Below are 26,979 nucleotides of genomic sequence, written 5' to 3'. Positions count from 1 at the left end.
GTAACACTCTTCAATAGGGTCTCCAGTTAGCCTAGTGGTTAAGGCTATGGATCGCCAATCCGGAGACGGCGGGTTCGATTCCCGTTCCGGTCAGGGAAATTTTCTCGACTCCCTGAGCATAGTGTATCATTGTCCTTGCCTCACAATATACAAATTCATGCAATGGTAGGCAAAGAAAGCCCTTCAATTAATAACTGTGGAAGTGCTCAAAGAACACTAAGATGAAGCGAGGCAGGCCAAGTCCCAGTGGGGACGTCGAGCCATAAAGAAGAAGAAGCAGACTCTTCGATAGGGCTTGGCACATGCACTTAACGATGAATTCAATTTCGTTTGATTTCCGCGATCCTTTCACCAGAGGTGCTAATGTTCGATTGCTTTGACGTTTGCGAGTGTACACGTTGCTAAATGATACAAACGAAACTTACAGGTGATATGTATAGTAATGTGCGTGTTAGGCAAATGTCAAATCGCAATCCATCATGGCCGACAGTGTCCCGCGTGGTTCTGCCAAGAGGTGGAAGCGTGTTAAAAAATGTAATGAATTTTCTCTAAGAATTACGTTTTCTTGTCTGTGATATAAAGGAATGGCTGTGTATTCCAAATACCATGAATTGGTTAATACTGCAAACTGAACATGATATTGATGCTTTTACATAATAAACAAGTTCTACAAATCTCTAGGCAACGTTTAAGACACAAGTCCTTTTTATCGTGCACCGGGCCAATGCAATATTTAATCATTGACATTTTGTTAACCATGGCTTAAATATTTGGAATTCCACTGATTACATTTCGTAACAAAATGCGAAGATAAACCGTTTGAAAAATTAAGAAACATTGCCAATTTATTTGACAGAGCTGTTTCAAGTGATAAACATCCTTGAGTTTACGATGTTAGGGCATGATAAGATACTACAATTAATTACAAGACGACATACACTTTCCAGAATCCTAAGATGACCGCAACTCGACATTTTCTGGAATCATATCTTTAAAACGCGTGTATTTCTTATGGGGCAGGTGGGTCACAATACATAATTTGAAAATTGCGTTGTTTTATTTAGTGTATTGGTGAAATAGGTACTTTTTCATAATATTCTAATTGTAGGGTATCGAGCCACTTGGGCGGTGGCTTCTATATTCGTCTGTTTTCCACTATAACTCAGTCAATTTTGAATCAATTGACTTGAAACTTTGTACACGGGTAGATACTATAGATAGGTATACCGTATTCCAAAAATTGTGTCAATTGGTTCAAATTTGACCGAGTTATAGCGGAAAACAGACGAAAATAGAAGCCACCGCCCAAGTGGCTCGATTCCCTAATTCGAGAATTTTTGTTCTCAAGATCGTCATTAACATAATCGTCATTGTTGAAAAATCAAAAGCGATTATCTCATCCAAAACTGATATTTTCGTATTAAAAATGTATTCACTATATTGATGCAGGATACAGCAACGGAGTACAGTGATTACATTTTCAATGCAAACATTATATCTCCCTTAAGCATCTTTAGCAGAACTGCAACGAGCACTATCTTTTTGCATCATCGGTAGTAGTGCTAGGTATCCACACAAGACAAACTTTAATTAAGGAGAAACTGTAGTTCTTGTAGCACTACATATTTCACAATTACAGCAAATATCGATACTCCGCGTAGAAGATTCAAATTATATTTATACTTGAAGAGAGTAATTCTAAAGGATATGATCTCATCATTGAACGAATAAACTTTAAATGACTAATTGTGATATATTCTCGTGGGATAATACCAACTTCTATATCGTGAGGAGAATGGCAGTCGAAATAACTTCTTCCACATGTCAATATCAATAAGAAGAAGATGTTAACCATACCTACATACCTAAATACTGGTAAAATTCTATTACAACTCCCTTAAATATTTTTTACTCTTGTCTGGGCAACTTTTTGTATGGAAAATTTTGAATATGTTTTTACCCGTTTACTCTTTTAATATTATGCATTACTAATGAGCGACTTCATACGAGCCCATTAGGTTACACTCTTTCAACCTAAAAATGCAAGTCTTACAGTAATAAGTTTTTGAAAAAAAAATATTGTTCTAGGACCGCCGATAGAACTTTCTTGTTTTAGCCTCAAATGAAAGAGGTGACCTTCAGCTTTCGTTTGGTGGGTGTTTTAGCGATACGGATTTTTTTTTAAATAATTTTGTTCTACCAGACACACCGTGGAAAGAGTTTGTTTTTAACTTTAAACCTCACGTTCGTCCATTTGAAGTTAACCAATCTATGTTTCTACATTCCATGTTCTCTAACAGGCTAATTTTATAAAAAAAATATTTTAAAATGTTTACAAGACTGTGCCTGAGGCTGAAGACAATCAAAATATTCAAACCACTGAATAGTTCACAGGTCGCTAAATTTCATATCTGATAAAACATGATTTTTAATTTTCTCTACAATATCATCATATATATGTTTTTATTTCATCTGGTATGTGAAAATACATGGCTCTGTATTAGTATGGCCTGGGTTTTCATCGAATTGAAGCTAATTTTTTTACTATTTTAGCCATTTTGTCTTATGACCATTGGGCGTGCAGTTTATTGATATAAACTTTTCAGGGTTACATTATCACATGGTAAAAATCAAATATGTTCATTTTTCTTTTGTAGTGGTAGAATATAGACGTTGACTGATACACTGTCATGAAAAAAGAGCCATATATATCACATATTCAGCGTGTGATAGCGCCTTGAAATTTTCGCATTTTTTCCTGCCGCACCCTGTAATGTTTACCAACTCGAAGTTGTCCCTTGTTTCCCAGCTGATAAAAGTCGTATATGACACTAAATATGATGGCAAAGTGAAATCTTTGAAGAAATTTCTGAAGCAACCATTAGATAAATTCCGAAATGCACCTTAGAAAGAATGCTTGAATAAATTCTTGGAGGAATCCTTAAAAAAATCCTAAACTTTTTTTTATAAAAATGTATGAACTAATCTGGAAGAATTTTTAAAAGAATTTCTGGATAAATCGTTGAAGACTGGGCGCCCGTTAAGGGGGCTGTATCCCAGTTAAAACGAAGTCAATCGTCACTTTTTGACGTAAACCTCGATTTGTCGAGGTTGGTAGCCCTGACTCTCTATTGTTCGAGATTATTTGACGGCTGAAAACTCAGCTTATAGTGCAACGAACGAAAGTTGTAATTCCAAAAGGAATGCTCGGAGAAATGCACGAAGGAATGTTTGGGCAAATGTCTGACTTAGGAAAGAGGAGTTGAAGGAGTGGAAGAGTTTCTGAAGGAATTATTGCAGTAGTCCTTGGAAGAATTCCTAAGAAGATCTCATGAGGAACTCCCTAAAAAAAACTTTGGAAGAAATCCTGGAGCAATCCTAGGAGGAATTGCAGAATGTATCTTTGCAGGAGTTCTCTACGAAATCTGGTGGAATTCCTGAAGGGAATCTTAACTGAATCTAGTAAAGAAATTCTTGGGGGCACTCCCTGCTTCCGGCCTTTCAGAGTTCCTTATAAAATCCTTGGAATAATTTGCCTAAACATTCCATGAAAAAATTTCTAAAAAATCTCTGGAGAAATTCCTGAAGAAACCCTTCAAAGATTTACTGAAAGAATCATTGGAGTAATTTCAAAAAGCATCCTATAATAAATTATTGAACAATTTTTTTTAAACAATTTCTAAAAGAGTGGGTCAATTTCCAGAAGAATACTTCTGGAAATTCATGAAGGATCCTTTGAAGAAGTTCCTGAATAATTTCTTGGAAAAATTCCTCAAGGAATCATTGCAGGAATTTCAAAAGAATAATACAAGGCATTTCGGAACGAGTCTTTGAAGTGCAGCTGTTTTCATTTAAAAAAAAGCAGTGAATTGTATCTGTATCTCTCCAAGAAATTCACGCTGGAATCATTGGAGGAATTTCTGAAGGAAACTGAAACAATATTGCAGACTACATCTCAAATTGGACTATCACACTTTTTATGATACGCCTAAAAAGTGTGATAAAAGTGCACATTTGCCTCGGATCGTCTCGACGTCTTCGGGGCACTTATTCCTCCATTTACAAGGAATAAGTGCACCGAAGACCTCAATTCGATCCGACGTATCCCTGCGCTGTAATCACACTTTGAAGGCGTGTGCACACTATTGTGTCAGTCCAATTTGGGGTGCAGTCAGCAATACATGGGGCAATGCTTGAAGTTTGTTTAAGAAGAATTCCTCAAGAAATTCTTGGGGAAGCTCCTAGAGGAATTCTTGGAGAAACTCTTGAAGGATTCTGTGGGGAAATGCTGAGAAAATGCTTGGAGGAGTTCCTGAAGGTTACGTGAAGGGAGTTCCTGAAGGAATACCATTGGAGGAATTCCTTAAGACTTTACAGCAGTGTGCGCAGAATACTATACGAAGTAATAATGGTAACTGAATAACTGAATAAGCACATTCAGCCAAAATTTTCAAAATAAAGCTTAAGAGTGGCTTATTCATCTGTTGTACAGCAATAATCTTTATTGGCTACTCTTCAAGTGAAGCAGAGTATCAACACTTTATTTTATTTTTATTTTTTTGCCAGCAGATGACAAAGATCGTTCCTGAGTTTGTTCGCAAAACAAACGGTAGGAATATTTGTCTCGTCCTGTTCACATCGTGATTTTCGCATTGTTTTACAACTGTAACTGGGCTTCTTCTTCTTTATGGCTCGACGTTCGAATTTGAACTTGGCCTGCCTCTCTTCAACTTAGTATTCTTAGAGCACTTCCACAGTTATTAATTGAAGGGCTTTACTTTGCCTGCCATTGCATGAATTTGTACATTGTGTGGCAAGTACAATGATAAACTATGCCCAAGGAGCCGAGAATTTGTTTCCGACCGGAACGGGAATCGAACCCGCCGTCTCCGGATTGGCGACCCAAAGCCTTAGCCACTAGGTTAACTGCACAAAGTATTATTTCGTCTAAATGCTTGTGAACTCGTTGACGGGCATCGAAAACTCCCCGGAATATTGTCAATCACGTCAAGCGATGTTTGTTTTATTATATGTATCGCCTTCTAAGCGTTCGTTACCAACATGCACTGCGTAGGACAAAGCATTTGCCATCACACGTAATCCGATTTTGCGTACCCTGCTTTAGAGATTACTTTTTTAAGAATCCTTAAAGATATTCCCGAGAGAATTCGTGGAGGAATTCCTAAAAGATTAATATAAGAGACTCGAGGACTCCAGGATCCTGGTTGAGCTATTGGAGAAATTTTGGTAGAAATCCTTAGAGATATTCTTGACTTAATTTTTGAAGGTTTTCTTGAAGCAGACCTAAAGCACGCTACATGCTTATTGATATACAAACTCTGAAAGAGCGACGTGAAATCGCAATGATTTAATTCGTAAACGATATCGTTTCGTATCGCATAGATTCACCTTAAATCTTATTAGAACTGAATTTTTAAATACCTTCCCGACAATTAAGAAACCGAAATATTTTTATAAGTAACCACCACCGCACAAACTACGCCAAATTTCCGCTATCCGACATCCTGATGACGTGACCCGCCCACCGTAGCCTCCCGATTTTCGCGGTATGGACGATGGATGGTTCTCTCAGCAGCTGATGCAGCTCGTGGTTCATTCGCCTTCTTCAAGTCCCGTCTTCCATCTGCACTCCGCCGTAGATGGTACGCAACACCTTCCGTTTGAAAACTCCAAGAGCGCGTTGGTCCTCTGCACGTAGGGTCCATGCTTCGTGCCCATAGAGGACGACCGGTCTAATCAGCGTTTTGTAAATAGTTAACTTCGTGTTTCGGCGAACTTTATTCGATCGTAGAGTTCTGTGGAGTCCAAAGTAAGCACGATTTCCTGCCACAATGCGCCTCTGAATTTATCTGCTGGTGTCGTTGTCGGCGGTCACCAGTGAGCACAAGTACACGAAATCTTCAACCACCTCGATTTCATCACCGTCGATATAAATTCGGGGTGGCGGGCGCGATGAATCCTCCCTGGAGCCCTTTGCTATCATGTACTTTGTCTTCGACACATTAATGACTGATCCGATTCGCCTGGCTTCACTCTTTAGTCGGATGTACGTTTCCGCCGTCGTCTCAAATTTGCGAGCTATAATATCAATATCATCAGCGAAACCAAGCAGCTGAACGGACTTTGTGAAAATCGTCCCACTCGTGTTTATCCCCGCTCTCCCTATTAAGGAGTGTATCGGAAAGTAGTTGAAAATGTTCAGAATGTTCTATCTCGAAGCTGGGTTGATCTTTTCATTTCGGTTCTTCTATGAAATCTTCACAATATAGTTAAATTTAGAGCACCTTGGAAAAATTTGGAAAATCTTTAGTATTATTGAAAATATGGTTAAATGAATACACCTCACAAAATAAAGATCTGCACAAAATGCAATTTTGTTAAGATTTTTCAACATTTCAAAAATCTGTTGCGAGTAAAATTTGTACAATAAAAAATCTGGAAAATATTGATGCTTGTTAACAGTTATGTACACATAACATATCATCCAACACCGACTTTCAAAATTCATATTTTCGATAGAAAAATCTCCTATATCTACAAAATGGTCAACTCCAAAAACCGTCTATTTTTTGATCAAACTTTGAAGTTAGCTTTTAATATCTTAAAACGTTATAAAATTCTATTTTTTGCTCTTACTTACTCGTCCATAAATTAAAAAACACACCCTGTTCAAAAAAATGCGAATTTTTCATTTTTTTATATTTTTTATTTGCGTAAACATAATTTGGAGGAGTATAGAAAAAAGGGGTTCCTCAAAAATGGCCTTTTTTCATTTTTAATAATTGCGCTTAAATGCGGTGGAGATTTCTCTTGAAAAAAATAATTTGCCTATATCATGAGGATTCTAGAGCTTATTATATTTGCACAAAAAAGTTAAACATTTTCGAACATTATCGAATTTTTTTCGCAATTTAAATTTTTTAGAAGGTGTGCAAAAATTTAAAAACATGCGTTAAGTAATCTAGGTTAAAAACCCAGTTAAAAGAAATTTTTTAGAAAATCATAAAAGCCATTTCTTTTTTCAAGGATTTATACAGTATCTACAGAAATAAAATTATTTAAAAGTTGTATTAAACTATTTTTGAGGCTATTGTAAACATTTTCAACTACTTTACGATACACTCCTTACACCCTCTAACGCAAAGTTGAACAGCGAGCACGAAAGACCATCACCTTGCCGTAACCCTCTGCGAGATTCAAAGGGACTCCATCGTCGCGTCGCCTTGATGAATCGTATCAGTTTATCCGGAAATCCGTATTCGTGCATAATCTGCCATAGCTGTTCTCGATCGATTGTATCATACGCCGATTTGAAATCGATGAACAAGTGATGTGTGGGCACGTTGTATTCGCGGCATTTCTGCAACACCTGGCGGATGGCGAACATCTGGTCCGTTGTAGCGCGTTCAGCCATAAATCCAGCCTGATATTGCCCCACGAACTCTCTTGCAATCGGTGATAGACGGCGGCATAAAATTTGAGAGAGTATCCTGTAGGCAGCGCTCAGTAGTGTGATCGCGTGGTAGTTCCCGCAATCCAACTTGTCGCCCTTTTTGTAGATGGGACACACGATACCTTCCATCCATTCCTCCGGTAATACTTCTTCCTCCCAAATCATGGTAATGACCCAGTGTAGTGCTCTCACCAGTGCTTCTCCACCGTATTGTAGAAGCTCGCTTGGTAGTTGATCTGCTCCAGTGGCTTTGTTGTTTTTCAACCGACCAACCTCCTCCTCAATCTCTTGGAGGTCAGGGGCCGGAAGTCTTTCGTCCTGTGCACATACTCCTAGATCTGTTACCACGCCACCTTCGGTACTTGCAACGTCGCCATTAAGGTGCTCATCGTATTGGTGCCGCCACCTCTCGACCACCTCACGCTCGCTCGTGAGAATATTCCCGTGATTATCTCGGCACATGTCGGCTTGTGGTACAAAGCCTCTGCGCGAGCGGTTCAGCTTCTCATAGAACTTTCGTGTGTCCTAAGCGCGGTACAGCTCTTCCATTGCTTCGCGACCTCGTTCTTCCTGCTGGCGCTTCGTCATCCGGAAGACTGAGTTCTGCCTGTTCCGCGCCTGTCTGTAACGTGCCTCATTCGCTCTCGTACGGTGTTGTAGCATTCTCGCCCATGCTGCATTCTTCTCGTTTTTCAACTGTTCACATTCGCCGTCGTACCAGTCGTTTCTGTGATTCGGAGTCGCGAAACCTAGTGCTGTAGCCGAGGTACTGCCTATGGCGGATCGGTTGTCCCTCCAGCCATCTTCAAGTGTAGCTGCGCCAAGCTGCTCTTCCGTTGGTAGGGCCACTGCTAACTGCTGCGCGTAGTCCTGAGCCACTTCTACCTACGTTACGCAGCTGCTCGATGTGGAGCCGCGGCGTTAGACTTCGAGTTTTGAGCGAAACCCGCCATAAGCTAAAGAGGCTCATCCTATGATAGTCTTGGAGAGTTGATTCAAAAGTTCTCTTAAAACCTTTTGTACTCCCCAAGATGTCTTCTAGGCGAATTGGTCTATGCTTGCAGAGCTCTTCAAGTACACGATAAAATGACTATAAATTTGTTACTGTTGCTGCTGGCAGCTTTTATGTTCGAGGATAAGTTGAATTGATTTGGGAAAAAAATACAATGAAAATGATAGAATATTATAATTGGGATTAGCTTCTAACACAAATTGGGAAAATTTCCGTAATGTAACGGGTTGTCAAATGCCAAGCGAAATTCATTGAATACCTATATGATGCAAGATACTTCCAAAAATTGCCACGCGCTTCGATAAGAATGCAATAATAAAATATTTAAAATTATTATTTTGGGTAACAAGAGCATTATTCTTGAGTTTTCCCAACATGGCTTCCATTGAAATCCACGAAGTCGTCATTAATTATCGGTGGTTTTAATCAAAATCACCATAAGATCGTCTTAAATTTCTTTCAACTCAACCAAGAATTAAAAGCGTAACTCAAGAGTCCTCAGATTTATAACGTTCTCATGACTATGATAGTGCTCTGGAGTGTGAGTCAGTATCAAGCCGTTGCCGGTCACTATCGTTTTGATATTGATCGGCCTACAGTGAGAGTGACGGTGGTGCAAAATCAGTAGTCAACTGACATGACTGATATCTCGCAGCTCTGCTTGGGACACGCTAATGCTGAGTACAAAAAGCTAGATTTGTAACGTGTTGTACAAAATACAAAAGCGCGATCGCTCGAGGGTTAACTTCGAAAGTATTTACTGTCCTATGAATAGGAGGCTGCTGGGCGGATATGGATGAATATATGTTATATAACAGTAGTATAGATATGTTGCACAAATGTTTGCCAAACGAATTATCAAATGTAAACATAATATGAAAAAGTATAGTAGGCTAAACAAGGTTAAAAATAACAACAACGGAGAGACACTAGTTGCACTTGACGAAATGAAACCAACCTAAACCAGTTCCGATGGACGTCTTGCACGCGCGGCGTCTCTATGATGCGGATCGCAATGTGGAACCACCAAACCACGCACGACAGCAAAACGATTCCGAGTCATCATGACTCAGCAAAATTCGTAACCCCTGCATACCTACCTAGTGCAGAGTAGAGACCAGCATGTGCTAAAGATATTACATCAGGATTAGCAGAAAAATCAGCAAATTCACGATGATGGATGCATGTTTTCTTATTTATTTCTCATGATGCCTATGATTTTTAAAATGTTTCTCAAATTAGAGTAACATTATTAAATTGGCAATGGCAATTTGGTAAACTATGCTCAAAAATAGTTATTTTAACCTTATCATTAACAAAAACAACAATATAAACACACAATGTTTTAGATGTATCAAGATATTTCTTTTGAAATATCTTAGCAAACCGGCCAACCTGCGTCAGTTCGGTCTCACGAGGCACGGTCATCCGCCACCCGCTTGTATGTAATTAGACTGCCATCCATGCGGCCGCCTTTGATTAATTATTAAGTCGCATTGCTTGGCATCGAAAAGACTTTCACTGCACATGGGAATGAAGAGCTCCCACATACCGTCATCGCGGCCTCGGCCTATGTTCGTTAATACAGTATAGGCGTATAGGTATACCTAGTTATTTAATACAGCCGGCATTTTTCGCTTGATGCAGTGTTTGTGTGGAGAAGTAGAGAAGGAAGCCCCCCAATCCCAAGACGCACATGCATGCTTTCGATGGGGACTGAGAAGTTGACTCCACGGCGCGGCGGTGATGTGGATGATGGGTCGCGGCATACAAAGGCAACGACCTACTGCGATCGCGCGTAGTTCACTTGGGCTCCTACAGTAGTAACCTAGCAACGGACCATCACGGACGGACGCTTGAAAGCTGTGCATATAGATAGATAGACATACCGATCTACGATCTAGTTTAGTAAGCGTGTAGGACATCGAAATTTTTAAGCCACCAGTTACGGACAAGTTTTCGTGGAGTTAACACAACATTCATACATGTGTGCCTTGTTCTTCAACTGGGTAAATATTGATCCGGTAAAATTCACGACTTTCGAGAGGGGAATCTGTGTCACTGGTGTATGGTGATGGCGGCACACATGTGCGTTTGCTTCAGTTTCATTTGTGCTGTGGTGTGAAATTCTTTTCTGCTTTTTCGTGTTGATCGTGCCGCCCATGATGAAGCGCTGTTTGCTGGAACCTGAAACATTGAAGACATTTGCAGTTTCTCGTCAAAATGTAAGCTGGTGAACTATTACCAGGAAACAGAGTTACAGCATCTCAGTGGTGACCATTTTGTATCTTTTCTTGATAACAACTATACGTGATAAATTTTGAAAAAAAAAAATTGGTTGCAGCATCAAGTTATTTTTACCAAAAGAATTATAAATGTTTATAAAATAAGCTTTCGTTAGTTTTGATTTACGAACACGCTATCAATCAAATTATGGGAATTATCTCCGTCCCTTTGCCCGTCCCATTAAACTCATGACAAAATTAATGGGCTGTCCTCATTTCAGGTCGAACATGTCTAAAGGTCATATCTGCAGAAGAGAGGCTCTCTTTAGTATCCCTCTCTTTCGTTAATATCTCAGCTGTTTATTTGTATTATGATTGTCTCCTTGCATTGAACGATGGTCAAAACAATCGTCTTTTGATTTGTACTGCAAAAATAGTTGAAAAGTGTACCATTACATTGCAATAATTGAAAGAGAAAATGAACAAAGAGAGCCTCTCAAATGCAGATATGACCTATTGAAATGTTTGGCCTGATTTATGTTCTATCTGTCCTATATTCCACATCACTTAGATAAAATACTACAATGATATTTACTGTAAAAAAAAAACTTTCAACTTGAAATTACATAAAATGTTTGGCAACACTAGCCGGAGCGACGATCGAAGCGAAACGAAAATAAACAACAAACACATCGGAAGAAAATAATAACAATAAGAAGCCACTTGACCGGTTTCGTCTCAGGCTGAAACCATGTCTAATTTTAGTGGCCTTGATTATTATGATCACTGAAAACTGAATGGCAATCACGATCGGATGATTTTCTAAACAATAATGACGGATTTTTGTTTACTCTTTGTATTCATTTTTTTTTTTCATGTTTTCTGCCTCTCAGTTAAATTTGAAAAGACGTAGTTGAGCATTACTTCTAAATAAGGTTTGTGATACCTTATCAAGGGCGTAGCCAGATTCTTGAAATTCACATGAAATTTCGCCAAGTATTTCTCCAAGAGATCTACTTCAATCTTATCATAGAATTTAACCAAATAACAAGCTTGGATGAATGGTTAAATTTTGTGATGTTTATTCATGGAACACAAAAACAGCATGGCAAGTTTCCGGTAGGGAAAAACAAGGACTTTGTAGAATTAGGGTAATTCGCTAATTGTTGAACACTACCCAAATGTTGAACAGTTTCTGAATAATTTATTATAAATCTTACTTAAGTATTTTTCATCCAATGTAAACGTATGATGTAGATGCATATACATGTAGGTCACGATATTGCTCTAATTAATTAACAAAATTATACATATTTTATGCCAAAAAAATTGATTAAAAATTTAGTACCACTGATGACACGAAAACTGCACAATTCTTAAGATTAATTTTAAGAAATTGCTGTTACGAAATAAGCTTTGCAGGCAAATCGACCACAAATATCAAGGCCACACCATAGTTACAAGAATTGGAAGGATGTCCTTAACAGTTTAACATTGTTTAAAATCACATTTTCATTGTAATTTAATTGGAAAAAAATATTTTTCTTATCACACTATCATTATGCATCCATGATCCAATTGTTGAACACTGGCATAACCTACGATGTTAGCATGACTGCCAGATTTTTTTTTCACTTTACCTAACCGTGCATTTCATGGGGTTTCAAGGGCGTTCGACGGATGTTCCAGGGGTGTTCCAGTGGGCTTCAGAAAGATTCCAGTGGTTTGAATGGGTTTCAAGGACATTCCAGAGTAGTTCAAGAGGAATTCAGAGTATTAAGGGGGTCCCAGGAGTATTTTAAGGCGTTCCAGGAGGTTCAGGAGCAACCCACGAGTTTTCAAGAGATTTCAGGGTAGTTCCACGAGTGTTCTTGGTGGTTGAGTGGGTCCAATGGGTTTCCAGAAGTGTTTCAGGGGCTTTTAAAGGCATACTTTTCTTCTGTCGTTTTCGCTTCTAATCAAATTTTTTCAGCCATTTTTGCATCTAGTCATGTTTAAAACGATTTCAGTTCACTAGCGCTCTCTTCAAATGAGCGATTCCTTGTCATTTAAATGAATTGTCACTAGCTCGGACTAGCTGGGCACAAAACACGAAATACCCGGAAAAAAAACCGCCAGAGTGAAAAAATATCGGATATCGGGTCAAAGTCGGGTCAAATTTTATCAAATGTTGGACCACTGTTGGACTCACATCGGGTAACTGTTGGATCTATGTTGGGTTTGGTGACCAAAATAAAAACAGGTGAATGATAGGTTGATGTCGGGTTATACGTCATCAATTACGAACAAAGCTTCAACCGTTCAACAATTGGCGAGAACCGTCCAACATTAGGATGAGCTAGCTTAAGGAAGCGTTCAACATTTGGGTTGCAGACTTCCCATACAAATGTTCTATTTTCTCTTAGAAAATGGAATTTAAGGGAGTACAAATTCAATGGGCAGTATAAGGGATGAGTAGATCTAGACGTTCACTTGATATTTTTCTACTAAAGTGGAATTATGCACGGAAAAACAAACGAAAACCAAAATGCCAGTACTAACCGTTCAACAATTGGCGAATTACCCTATATGCTGCTATAGAGTGCAGTTATATGCTATTGCTACACGAATTTTCACTTGTATTCAATTCAAACAAACGTCATGCTAAGATAATAATACCTGGGATTTCTTTACAAATTCTTTCAAGGACATCTCCAGAAATTCCTTTAGGCAGTTATTCAGGAACTTTTCCAAGGATTCTTTCAGAAATTCCTCAAGGAACATATCCAGGAGTTTCTCTTTCGTGAATTCTTCCATGGACATCTTGCAGACATCTTCAGATAGTTTTTTAGGGTTTGTTCCAAGAAATGCTTTAAGAATTCCCCCCACGATTCCTTCAGTTTTTTTACAAATACTTCTGCAAGGATACATCGATGAATTCCTTCAGGAATTTTCCATAGCTTCCTTCAGTGATTCTAGCATGGATTGCTCCAGAGAGTTTTCCAAGAATTCCTGTATGGGTTTCACCAGGCATTCCTCCGGGAATTTCTCCTGGGATATCTTTAGAAGATCCTTCAGTGATTGATCCAGTGCTTTTTTCGATAATTCCTCCAGAAATTTCCAGGAGTTCCTTAAATCTTTGTACAAAACATTCTCCATTCAAAAATTCCAACAATAATTCGTCCAAAAAATATTGCAGACATGGATGCCTTCATTTTTTTTTCCTACAGAAATTCTTCCAGGAATTTGTTAAGAAAGCTTTCCTGGGATTTCCTAAGGAATTCATCATGGGATTGCTACCGGGATTCCTCCAGATTTTCCTTCAAGCATTCCTCCAAGAATTCGACCGGGAATATCTTCTGTGTTTATTTCAGAAACAACTCCAGGAATTATTTGAAAAAATCCTCCAAGGGTTCCCCCAGGTACACTTTTTAAAATTCCTTCAGAAGTTCTAATCCAAATAATCCAATACTTCCTCCAGGAACTATTTAGGAATTCCCCAGGATTTCTCCTGGGGTTTCTTCAGGAACTGCTACAGGGATTCCCCAAGGCGTTCTTCCACGAACTCTTATTTGTATTCCTTCAGGATTTCTCCAAGGATTCCATCTGCAATTTCTTCAGAAATTTTTACTGGGAATTCTCGATGAATTTCTTCAGAGATTCCTCTAAGAATTATTCCAGGGATCCTCTGGGAATTGAAATGCGTAAAGATATTTCTCCAGAAATTCCTACAGGAATTCTTATAGAGATTCCTCCAGGAGTATTTCTAGAGATTCCTCCGTTAATCTCTACGGGTATTCTTCTAGGATATCCCCCAGGGATTCCTCCAAGAATTTCTGCAGGACTTAACTCTTGACTTCCTTCTGTGATTCTTTCTGAAACAACTTATTTTAAACATCCTCCAAAGATTCTCCCACGAACTCTTTTTAGGGTTCCTCCAGCAATTCCTCATTATTTTAAGGAACTTTTCTAGGAATTGATTCAGTACTTCCTCCAGGAACTGCTTAGGGATTCCCTTAGTAATTCCTCTTGAAATTTCTTCCGGGTTTCCTTCTGGAGTTTCTTCAGAAACTCTTGTAAGGATTCCTCCCGAATTTGTTCAAGAACTCCATCAGCGATTTCTTGAGGAATTATTTCTGGTATTCCTATACGAATTCCCTAAGAGATTCATCCACGAATTTCTTCAGGAATTCCTCTAGGAATTACTCCAGGAAATCCTTCAGGGATTCCTTCAGAAATTCTTCCAAGATTTTTTCTAGGAATAGCTTCTGGATTTTTTCCAGAAATTCCGTCAAGAAATCTTCCAGTATTCCCTCCAGGAATTGCTGCAGGCATTCCTCCAGGATTTGCACTAAAATCTCCTCCAGGAACTTTTCTAGTGTTTTTCCAGGGATTTCTTCAGAAATTCCTCCGGGAATTTCCCAGGCGATTTTTTCAGAAATTTCTCCCAAAGCTCCTCTAGAGATTCCTCCAGAAATTCATCAACAAATTATTGAAGGAATTACTACAGCAATTCCCAAAGGACAACCTCCAGCAATTCCTCCAAGATTTTATTTAGGAATTTCTCCAAGAACTATTCCAGGAAATTCTCCAGGAATCACCCCAAGAATTTCTTCAGGAATACCTCCAGCAATTTCTCTAAGAATTTATCCAGGCATTACTCCTGGACATCCTTCAGAAGTTATGTCAACAATTTCTCCAGGATTTTTTCCAGAAATTCTTCTGGAATTTTTTTTTCAGACATTCTTCCAGTAAATTCTCCAGGAATACCCTCAGGAATTTTTCAGGGATTCCTCCAGGAAATCCTCTGAAAATTCCTCCAGGAAATCCCCCAGAAGTTCCTCTGAAGATTATTTTTGGAAATCTTCCAGGGATTTCTTCATAAATTCTTACAGGAAATTCTTGGAGGAATACCATCAGCATTTTTTTTCAGGGACTCCCAGAGGAATTTCTTTAGAAACTGCTTCTAGGATTCCTCCAAGGATTTCTTTAGGAATTCCTTCGAGGATTTATCCAAGAATTCCTTCAGAAATTCTGCTAGAAATTCCTCCGGGGTTTTCTCAAGGGATTTTTTCAGAAATAGAAAAATAATAGAATAAAACTAGAAATGTCCCAGAATTCCTCTAGAAATTCATCCAGTAATTCTTCCAAAAATTCTTCTAGAGATTCCTCCAGAAATTCCCAAAGGAATACCTCTAGGAATTTCTCCAGGATTTTATCCAGGAATTTCTCCAGGAACTTATCTAGGAATTACCCCAGGAATTTCTACATGAATTCCCCCAGGAATTTCTCTAGGAATTGCTCCTGGACTTCTTTCAGAAATTATGTCAACAATTCCTCTAGGTATTGCTCCAGGAATTTCTCATGAGATTCCATCAGGAATTGCTTAAGGGATTCCTCCAGAGATTTCTCCATGGAATCTCTTCAGGAAATTCTTTGAAGATTCCTCCAGGAAATCCAGCAGAAGTTTCTCCAAGCATTCTTCCAGGAAATTCCCTAGGGATTTCTTCAGAAATTCTTCAAGAATATTGTCCAGGAATACCTTCAAGAATTTTTCAGGGATTCCTCCAGGAATTGCACCAGGAATTCATCAAGGAACACCAATCATAAATTAGAATCAGAAATTCTTCCAGGATTTTTTCTAGGAATACCTTCTGGAATTTTTCCAGAAATTCCACCAAGAAATCTTCCAGTTTTCCCTCCAGGAATCGCTACAGATATTTCTCTAGGAATTCCGCTAAAACTCGTCCAGGAACTTTTTCAGGGTTTTTTCCAGAGATTTCTCCAGGAATTCCTCCAGAGATTTCTCTTGAAATCCCTCCGTGAATTTCTCAGGGGATTTTTTTCAGAAATTTCTCCCAGAGCTTCTCCATAGATTCCTCCAGAAATTCATCCAGAAGTTGTTGAAGGAATTCCTCCAGAGATTCCCTCACAGATTCCGCCAGCAATTCCCAAAGGAGAACCTCTAGCAGTTCCTCCAAGATTTTACCCAGGAATATCTCCAAGAACTATTCCAGAAAATTGTTCAGTAATTACCCCAAGAATTTCATCAGGAATTCCTCCAGAAATTTCTCTAGGAATTGATCCAGGAATTGCTCCTGGACATCCTTCAGAAATTATGTCAACAATTTCTCCAGGAATTTTTCCAGAAATTCTTCTGGAGATTTTCTCAGAAATTCTTCCAGGAAATTCTCCAGGAATACCCTCAGGAATATTTCAGGGTTTCCTCCAGGAAATCCTCCAGAGGATTCTGCCTGGAAATCCTCTAGGGATTTCTTCATAAATTCTTCCAGGAAATTCCTGGAGGAATACCATCAGTAATTCTTCAGGGATTCCCCCAGGGACTTCTTTACTAACTGCTTCTAGGATTCCTCCAGAGATTCCTTCAGGCATTCTTTCAAAGATTTATCCTCCAGAAATTCCGCTTGAAATTCCTCCAGGATTTCAGAAACAGAAAAATAATAGAATAGAAATAGAATTATCCCAGAATCTCTCTTGAAATTCATCCAGTAATTCTTCCGAGAATTTCTCTTAGAGATTCCTCCAGAAATTCCCAAAGAAATACCTCTAGTGATTCCTCTAGGTATTCCTCCAGGATTTTATCCAGGAATTTCTTCAGGAATAGCCCCAGTAATTTCATCAGGAACTACCCCAGGAATTGCTCCTGGACATCTTACAGAAATTATGTCAGCAATTCCTCTAGGTATTTCTCCAGGAATTTCTCCCGAGATTTTATCAGGAATTGCTTCCTGATTCCTCCAGATATTCCTCCAGGGGATTTGCCTCCTGAAGGGATTCCTCCAGAGATTTCTCCATGAAAAATCTCTTCAGGAAATTCTTTGAAGATTCCTTCAGGAAATCCTCCAGAAGTTTCTCCAAAGATTCTTCCAGGAAATCCTCTAGAGATTTTTTCAGAAATTCTTCAAAAATATTCTCCAGGAATTCCTTCAGGAATTTTTCAGGGATTCCTCCAGGTATTCCACCAGGGATTCCTCCAGGGATTTCTTCACAAATTTCTTCAAGGAAACCCCCTGGGATTCCTTCAGGAATTTCTTCGAGAATTTCTCCAGGAATTCCACTTGCAATTCCACTAGAAATTCCTCCAGGAATCTCTCAAGGGGTTCTTTCAAAAATAGAAAAACAACAGAAATAGAAACATAAATCTCTCAGAATTCTTCTGGAGATTACTCTAGATATTCATCCAGTAATTCCTTCAAGAATTCCTCTAGAGATTCCTCCAGAAATTTCCCCAGGAATACCACTAGGAACTCCTCCATTTATTCCTCCGGGATGTTATCTAGGAATTTCCCCAGGAAATTTCTTCCGGAATACCTCCAGGAAATACCCCAGGAATTTCTTCCGGAATATTCCTGGCATCCTTCAGGAATTATGCCAGCAATTCGTCCAGGAATTTCTCCTGGATATCCTCTTGGGATTTCTTCAGAGATTCTTTCAGGAAATTCTCCAGGAATACTTTGAGGAAATTTTCAGGGATTCCTCCAGATATTCCTCTAGAGATTCCTCCAGCAATTACTTCAGGGATATCTCCACGAATTTTTCGAGGGATATTTCCAGAGATTCCACCAGGGAATCCTCCAGAAATTCCTCCAAGGGTTCTTTCAGGAAATCCTCCTGGAATTTTTCAAGGGATTATTTTCAGAAATTTCTCCAGCAATTCCTCCCAGAGTTCCTCTGGAGATTTCTTCAGGAACTTCTCCCAGAATTCTCCTAGGGATTCCAAGAATTCACCCAAAAATTTGCTCAAGGAAATTCTCCAGGAATTCTTCCAGGAATTACGCCAGGAATTTGCTCAGAAGTTTCTACAGGCATTCCTCCAAGGATACCTTCACAAATTTATCTAAGATTTCATATAGGAATTTTCAAAGACATTTCTTATGAAATTTTACTAGGGATTCCGTCCAGAATTCCTCCAGGAATTTCTCCAGAATTTCCTCCAAGGAATCCTCCCGAATTTTATCTAGGATTTCCTCATGTGATCCCTTCAGAAATTTCACTAGGTATCCCTCCCATAATTTATCCAGGAATTTGTACAGGTTTATTTTTTTTAAATTCTTACAGAAATTCCTTCTGAAATTCAAAAATTCAAAAAATTCTGGAGGAATTTCTCCAGCAAGTAGTATTGGAAGATAAATAAAAGCATACAAGAACCAGGAAATTCTAGGTTTATACTCAAAAGAGTTCGTAATTTGTAGACATTGACGAAAAAAAAATCAGAGAAAAATATTGCACAAGTAAATAAAAACACTTAATCTTCCAGAAATTGGCCATCGCTACCACCACCACGTTGGTTTGTGTAGATCAGGCGAGTTTTTGTTAACGTATTGTACAAAATACAACAGGGTTAAGGGTTAAATAAAGCATTTAGGATATAATGTTATTATATTCAATTTCATCGTGTTGCGTTTAGTTATAAAAACTAGTAGGTACATTTTTACTAAGGGTGCTTGCCCCCCCCTGACCGAAAAGCTGGCTACGCCCTTGTACCTTATGTTATGATTACATACTTTAAATGATGAAAAAAAATGCGTGGAGATGAACCAGCCTCAGGCTGAAAATCTCCCTAATAAAGCTAATAATATTAATGAAAATTACTTTGATGTTTTTTTTCGTTTTTTTACGTCTATGATCTGTTACATGTATAAATATTGTTTATTGTTGTCTGGAGTGTGAATGAATGTATGTGGAAATTAAGTATCGTTAATAAAGTGTATGCAAATAATGAATACAGTTGTTAATTGGCGACCAGAAAGGTGAAAAGTGCGTGCACAGTTGGTTTTGAATTCAACTTGTGAAGTGTTTACGTGTTTACTAGCTCGACCAAAAAGTAGAAAATTGGAGATTGAGTTGTTGAATTTAAATGTTGGTATTGAAAAGGTAAATATTATGTTTGCGCAAGTGTTTACGGAAGTACATATAAACTGAACTCACTATCTGTGCCTTCGACTAGTGTTGGCTAGTCAGCTGTGCTATTAATTTCTTGTTGAAAGGATGTTTGGTACAAATGTCGAATGATTGAATGAATTATTGTCCTGTATGCTAAATGGCCAATGAAGGCGAAAAACAAGGTGAAGGTATTAATCTACACGGAGAAAACGAAAAACCCAAAAATAGGTATTTTTAAACTCAAAATTTAGTAAATACATTGAACTGAAGAAATAGGTAAATTTCGAACTGACCACTAAGGGTCTGTTCCAATTGGCTAATTAAAATTAATTTTTACTTAAATTTGACAGTTCGACACTTAAACTTGACAGTTCTCCTAAGGAAATAATTATCGAACTGTCAAGTTTAAGTGAAAATTAATTTTAATTCTCCAATTGGAACAGACTCTAAATGAATTTTACTCAACATTTGAGTTGTTGAACGAAAACATAAATTTGAGTAAAAATCACCCAACAAAAAGTTCCCCGTTTGTTCAAATAAACATAGTTTTTTCAAAACCCATTTTTAAGTAAAATTTACCTAATTTAGCAGTTCGGTGCAGGTACTCGAATTGGTACTATGCCATATACTCAAATTTGGCTTCCCGCACGGAACTCAGGAGTTGGGTGAAAAATACCTATTTGGGAAGTTTCGTTTCTTCGTGTATGGTATCACGATATAAAATCTTGTTGAAGGCGATAAGAGCCAATCAAGGTTACCAACTATAAATAGCCGTACTAGGCTGAGCCGTTGAAGACGGAAGGAGCCGTTGGAGGTGGGAAGAGCCAATGAAGGCAAAATAAGCTGTTAAAGGCGGAAAAGCTGTTGAAGGTAGAAAGAACTGTTAAATTCTGTCTTTAACAGTTAACAGCCTCAAAGGCGAAAAGATCCGATGAAGACATTTGTGAAATTATTGTTCGTGCAGTTGAAAATCGGAAATTTTGACAAGCAAAAATCGATTTTTCTCCTAAACCGTGCGTCGGACGTACGTCAGGCAAAATGCGCTGGATATAGGACCAAATCCGCAGCCCAGCGCACTACGTCCGACGTTTGGTTTCTCGAATGGATTATCGAACTAACAATCACAGACAAACAGACGTAACTCTTAGAGGAAATTCATCAAAAACCTTTGTTCACTGTCTTTTTCATAAGCACACTGCCACCTGTTGGTAGAACCGCGCGAGACACTGTCGGCCATGATGGATTTCGATTTGACGTTTGTCTAACACGCACAGTACTACACAAATTGCCTGTAATTTTTGTTTGCATCATTCAGCAACGTGTACACTGGCAAACGTCAAAGCGATCGACCACTAGTGCCTCTGGTGGAAGCATCGCGGAAATAAAATGAAATTTGAATTGATCGTTAGATGCATGTGTCAAGCCGTTTTGAAGAGTGTTACGTCTGTTTGTCTGTGTAACATTCCTTCCCTGCACCGATGACCTAAGGACGTGGCCGGCGCCGTTATTGAGTTTGAAAATGTTGAGTTTTCAATTGGTACTCATGAGTTTAACAGGAAACTTGAGATGAATATTTTATAATTTTATCAGTATAGTATAAAGATTATGAAAGAGCATTAGCTCTGTCTGTGTCATTAATGTACATGAGATGGAACACACCCCATATATTGCTGGTTGCTTTCAAAGATGGATTTTTGATGCACTTCAGCTATCACACTTTTTCTGTGCTCGGGCACGGTTGCCGACCCCATTTTCATAAATTATTCATTTCAAAAACTTTTTACACTAGAATAAACGCACAAACCTGCATTACTGGCCACACTGCTCCAACTTTCGCGAGAAAAACAGAGAGAAAATTGAATCGGAGAGTTGTCAGATGGCCGAGAATCAAAACAAAACCTAGAAAGAATCCGACGAAGCACACACCACGTGCTAATCTGTGACATTTCTCGACGTCAAAATGCTGTCAGACAGCATGGTTGCACTTATCGTCACACTTTTTAACCGTCACACTTTCATACTGTGCAGTTCGATTTGGTGGGAACAGTGCAATATTTTTGCCCAAACTCCTTTGTGAAGGTGACTCCCAAAAATGATCATGGGAAGTTATAGCGCATTTAGTTCACCACTGGACTATCGCACTAGTTTTCACGAGTGCGAAAACGCAAATAGAAGTGCGCGATTGCATCCAATCAACTTGGTGTCTTCAGAGCACTTATTCAGCATACATCGAAGAAATAGTGCGCCGAAGACATCAATTTGATTTGATGCAATCGCGCAGTTTTATTTACGTTTTCGCGCTTATGAAGACTCAGTGCGCAGTCCAGTGGTGAACTAAATGCGGTATATCAACGCCAGACTCTGCATCGTTGCGGTTGTTGACAGGAATCCACCAAAAAATTCCATTATTTTTAAAAGGCTGAAACTAAAGAATCATAACACAAGGCTGAATGAACAAAAGGCTGAAAATTTTTAAAAGCTTGGAATGATTTATAAGATAACTTTTGGTCAAAAAGGTATACCAAAATTACAAATCTTCTTCCTCATGGCATAACGTACCAACTAGAACAAAGTTTGCTTCTCAGTGCACATTCACAGTTATTAACTGCAAGCTTCCTTTGTCAATTACCATTTTGCATGTGTAATGCGTATATTATGAGGCGGGCACAGGTTCTATGACATTACCCGGAAAACCATTAGTCGGAATACCATTTACCGTAAAACTATCTACCGGAATGAACCATTTACCGGAAAGACCATTTACCGGAGTGAACCATTAACCGGAGAACCACTTATCGGAAAAGATTTTTTCCCGGAAAATGTTTCCAGATTGTGTACCGGTATGCAGACATTTGATCACATGCCTTTTGCACCGGTCACCATTTGACCCAAATCATGACTGGGCCCATTCATAAACCACGTAGACTTTTTGGGGGGAGGGGGGTCTGGCCAAAGTCTACGCTCCATTCAAATTTCAAAATTTTTGTATGGACAAAAGTCCACGAGGGGGGAGGGGGGGTCTGGGATGGCCAAATTTTGGTCTACGTGGTTTATGAACAGCCCACTCGTTAGTCAGGTCATTTTGCTGAACACCAGTTGATAGATAGTCGTTTGGCCAAATTATGATTAGCAGTAAACTGGTTAACCGACGGAGCTGACATATGGTGTACATAAATGTGGTTCATCACCGGAGTTACAAACAATGTGCTGAATGTGATTGCTAATAGTTCCAGCAGATATTTGCCCTTCTATTTACATAGGGTGTTCTTTCCAGGTTTACTGTTATTGAACTTTTTGGCATTCTAACTGACATGGGATTACCTGAATTGGTTACTTTTGTCATAGGTGTCTGAAGTCACGCTTCAACCAGTACCACTCAAGATCTTCCCTCTCCGTTCCTCTTTCGCTTTTATTTGTTTCATTCATCACGTCCATAGAGATAAGTGACATTTCAACACACGAACACCAGCGCGATTTTTTTCTCACACAAAAATGCACGCTAATTCAAAGTCTATTCAAATTTCATATGCAAATATTACCCAATTGGATTGGATAAAACGGGTAACTAATGATAAAACTAACGTCCGGGGTAAGAGTGCAAATGTTTTCCTCACAGTTTCACAACTACATCTACAAAAAAGGAACGCATACATTTGAACGTGATTACCATTATTGCCGGCCGTGACAGCTGGATTCTGCATACCGTCTACCCCCGTTGGTTTGAACGACACCTCATGCAAACCACCTGGGTTCATTTTTTAATTTGAACTTCTAGTAACCCTGTGGGTATCGAAAAACACACTGATGGTAACCCTTTTTGCTGTTTTGTTTTGATTCTGCGTTCCGGTCCACACGCACAGAGGTCCAATTTTGAGAAAAGCTGGCAGAAACTCAATTTTTGAACATGTCTTATATGGGATACCGTATATTGAGCATTCATCCATAATATCAGGAGCACTAACTGGCATTTAAAAAAAATGGAAATATTGATTTTGTATCTTGTTACAGCACTGAATAGCTGCTGATGGAAAAAGTACTGAATTTTTGATAAAGAACACAAACAAATGTCAATTTCTTGATTTTGCTTTGGCTGACCAAGCCATGTGGGAAATTACACTGTTGAAAATGCTTTGACATCCATGTGCACAACAGAACATGTGCTCGATGAACAAATTGAGATTTGAAATTATGAAAAGAACAGACAATGTGTTAGATGTTCATCTAATCCCATCCGAAGGGGGTTTGGATTGTGAAAAGAAGATAACCATGTGCGATTGTGGAATCGAGTTCAGTTCTAGGCCTGCTGGCGACGGAGATAGTCGAGTGACTCCGTAGCTTGAAGGAATAGAAGCGCCCGTCTAGCGAATTGGGAGTCGTGAGTTCGAGTCTCACCGGAGTACGTGGATTTCTTTTCATAATTTCAAATCTCAATTTGTTCATCGAGCACATGTTCTGTTGTGCACATGGATGTCAAAGCATTTTCAACAGTGTAACACAAACAAGTTCAACCACTACAAAAGTCTATTGATATAAGTAATACAGTTGCTTTCAAAAGTTTATTTGTAAGTTCTTGTGTATATCAGACATCTGCAATGGAGCAAGAGATCAAAATAACACTTTTGGCTTCAAAATTGACATAACATGTTATTAGTACGAGAAATTCTAAAAGTTCGACTTCAAACTGTCATACAAATCGCTCCCCGCTACTCCCCGCGGGGAGATTCCATTCAAATGCTCATTTATGTATGCAGAATCGGTTAAAGAAAAAAGCAACTGCCAAGAGCTGCCAAAACAATAGCGCCATTATGATATGTGTATTAATTATTGTATCAATCTAACAATTGTAATTGTTTTTAAAGATCTATATTGTATTAGTTGAATTTATCAACCATAGCAACTGTAGGGATGCTTATGACCCATCATGAAATCTGTAATACGTCATCCAGAAAAGTAACTGTTATACAATGAATCAATAGCCTCAAAACTTCGTGATACAAATAAAAAAGTTACACGAGAAACTTTTTCCCCAAACACCCCACCAGTTTATGAAACTAGACTTTTTTCTCAAAAATTGTCGGTGTGGTTTTCGAACAGTAACATCAAATATTTTACCCTAGTTTCGTTGTATTAGTTGTAGAGCCCCTTACTATTACTCACATATTTTTCCTATAATATTTCTGATCTTACAAGCGAAATTGAGAAAAAGCAATGCCGTTCTATTTTTGATGTCTGGTGTCCAGTTAAAAACGTATTTTTATGAGTGGTAACCCTTATAGTATACCTTTATATCCAACACACAATTGAAGCGAATTTGGAATTAGTAAATCAATTTTTATACGGTTTGGCGATTTTTCAAAGTAGTAAAGCCTGCGCACTTCAGAATCGGTACACTTTCAACCGGCTGCAGATCAAAAACGGTTTCACTTGGAAAAAAGTGTTGTTAGAAGCAATTGAAGCTTATCTATTGTAGTTTGTAGGAAAAATATAAAATTTGCTATTTTTATTTATTTGGATGAGCTATTGACCTGAATTCATAAATAGTGCCAGTTTTTTCTGCACAAATGGAGCAAAAAACACCCAGTAAACCACATATCGTATAGAAACGTACATGTAGTATCGCATTTGAATCCACTCAAAATCATAATCGCAAACAATGTTAAATCTTGTAAAAATAATTTCAAAACAAATTGTATATTAGACCTATATAATATGTTTGCCAATTACTTCAAGTGTAGTTTTTGATAAGCAGATACAAATAAGTATGATTAAAAGCAATCGCTTACGAATTCAATGTATACAAATTCTTATCATTTATCTCGAAATACACAGACAGCTGCGATAAGCTCTCCCTACCGAACATAAGCATAGCATTCCCAAAATCGCAGCTCAGTTCAGTTTATACCTTCGTTTTTTGCACAGATAACGAAACTGTTCTCGTCGAACAAAATGTCGATCGCCACTTACGAGGAAGTCCTGGATCTCCCGAACCATCCGGAAAAGGTGCTCATCGATGTGAGAGGTGCCGACGAGCTAGCCGCAACTGGCCAGATTCCCACCAGCATCAACATTCCACGTAAGTTATCCTATTTGGGAATCGTCACAATGACTCAGCATTTTCTAAAGAAAAAAAATCCAGTTGAGCAAGTTGCCAAGGCGTTCTCACCGGAAACCAGCACGGAAGAGTTCAGCCGATTGTACGGAGTGCCTAAGCCGAACCAGGATCATTACATCATCATGTCCTGTCGAACCGGAAGACGGAGTCAGATGGCCATTGATACCATCGCTGACCTTGGGTACACAAAGTAAGCTCGGTGGGCGCCAATTAGACAGCAAACTCATCGCTTATATAACCTTCATGCTCGAAACGACAACGCATTCCTGATAACAGCACGTCCCATAATAAGAAACCTTTCCCCTTTGCCACTTCATTTGCAGTGCCAACCCTTGAGCAAGCCTTGAACCTTCCGGCTGACGAGTTCAAAGCCAAGTTCGGCCACGCCAAACCAACTCCAGATCAAGAGGTGATCTTCCACTGCAAACTCGGTGGAAGGGCCCAGAAGGCCACCGACCTGGCTACAAGCCTCGGATACACCAAGTACGGAACCACCGATCATGATCCCTAATGATTGCGAATGATAATCGCAGTTTCCGCTGGAATACGAGCACCACTGATCTGTCGTAACCTGACGGAGTAGCGCTAGTACTTTCAAAAATTCGCCAAATACGTATGCAATGGTGTATGGCTCCGTTAAGTTTATGACAGATAAGCTTAAAACCCTTGCAATCGCTTTCATTTCCCTTACCCTTGAATATCCGCGGTGCTGGGATCATCATTCGCTTAGAAGTTTGAGGTTATCATTTTAGAAGATATATTAAAGTTTGTTCCATCTTTCAGTGCCCGTAACTACAAGGGATCCTGGACCGAATGGGCTGCTAAACAGGGACTCTAGGATAAGACACCTCAATACCTCAACTATGATGGGAGAACATTCCGCAAATAAATTTTAAGAAACAATATTGTTGTGAGATTATTTATTCCGATGACAAATTTATTACCAAATGTTGACTAACAAAACGTCAAAAGGATAAAAAGTCTTAATTGCACCGAAGTGTAATGAAAAGCTAAAATCTTGTTCATGGTTGACGAATATTGTCTGGAGACCAGAAATGATGAGCACCCGAAAGTCAAAAATGGCGGACCATAACTCAAGACGGTGGCTGTTGTATATCTGTTAGCACTAATTGTCTACTGAAATTCCACCATAATTTACTGATAGACTATTACGAGACATCTGTGGGAGGATGCTACTTAAAGTATTAAAACCAATTGTGTTATATGTTAACCAAGATTTCACCATATTAGTCAATCCATATGAAGTGGCCTG

General features: G+C 38.8%; 1 protein-coding gene across 4 annotated transcripts in view; it reads left to right on the top strand.

The window, feature by feature from the left end:
* Window positions 1-26,609, top strand: part of LOC109419655 (rhodanese domain-containing protein CG4456) — a 29,866-nt gene extending 3,257 nt beyond the window's left edge. The window contains exons 1-4 of one of the 4 annotated variants that reach the window (XM_029869994.2): window positions 10,230-10,495; window positions 25,514-25,667; window positions 25,731-25,896; window positions 26,490-26,609. In XM_029869994.2, the coding sequence (XP_029725854.1) occupies window positions 10,472-10,495; window positions 25,514-25,667; window positions 25,731-25,896; window positions 26,490-26,544 (399 nt within the window). In that variant the 5' untranslated portion in view covers window positions 10,230-10,471 and the 3' untranslated portion in view covers window positions 26,545-26,609. The other 3 variants (XM_029869992.1, XM_029869993.2, XM_019693884.3) reach the window with 3 other exon arrangements.
* The last annotated feature ends 370 nt before the right edge of the window (window positions 26,610-26,979 follow it).

Source organism: Aedes albopictus, unplaced genomic scaffold (assembly GCF_035046485.1).
Source record: "Aedes albopictus strain Foshan unplaced genomic scaffold, AalbF5 HiC_scaffold_188, whole genome shotgun sequence".
Taxonomy (NCBI): Eukaryota; Metazoa; Arthropoda; class Insecta; order Diptera; family Culicidae; genus Aedes; species Aedes albopictus.
Note: the sequence above shows the minus strand (reverse complement) of the source record. Positions and strands in the feature narration are given on the sequence as shown.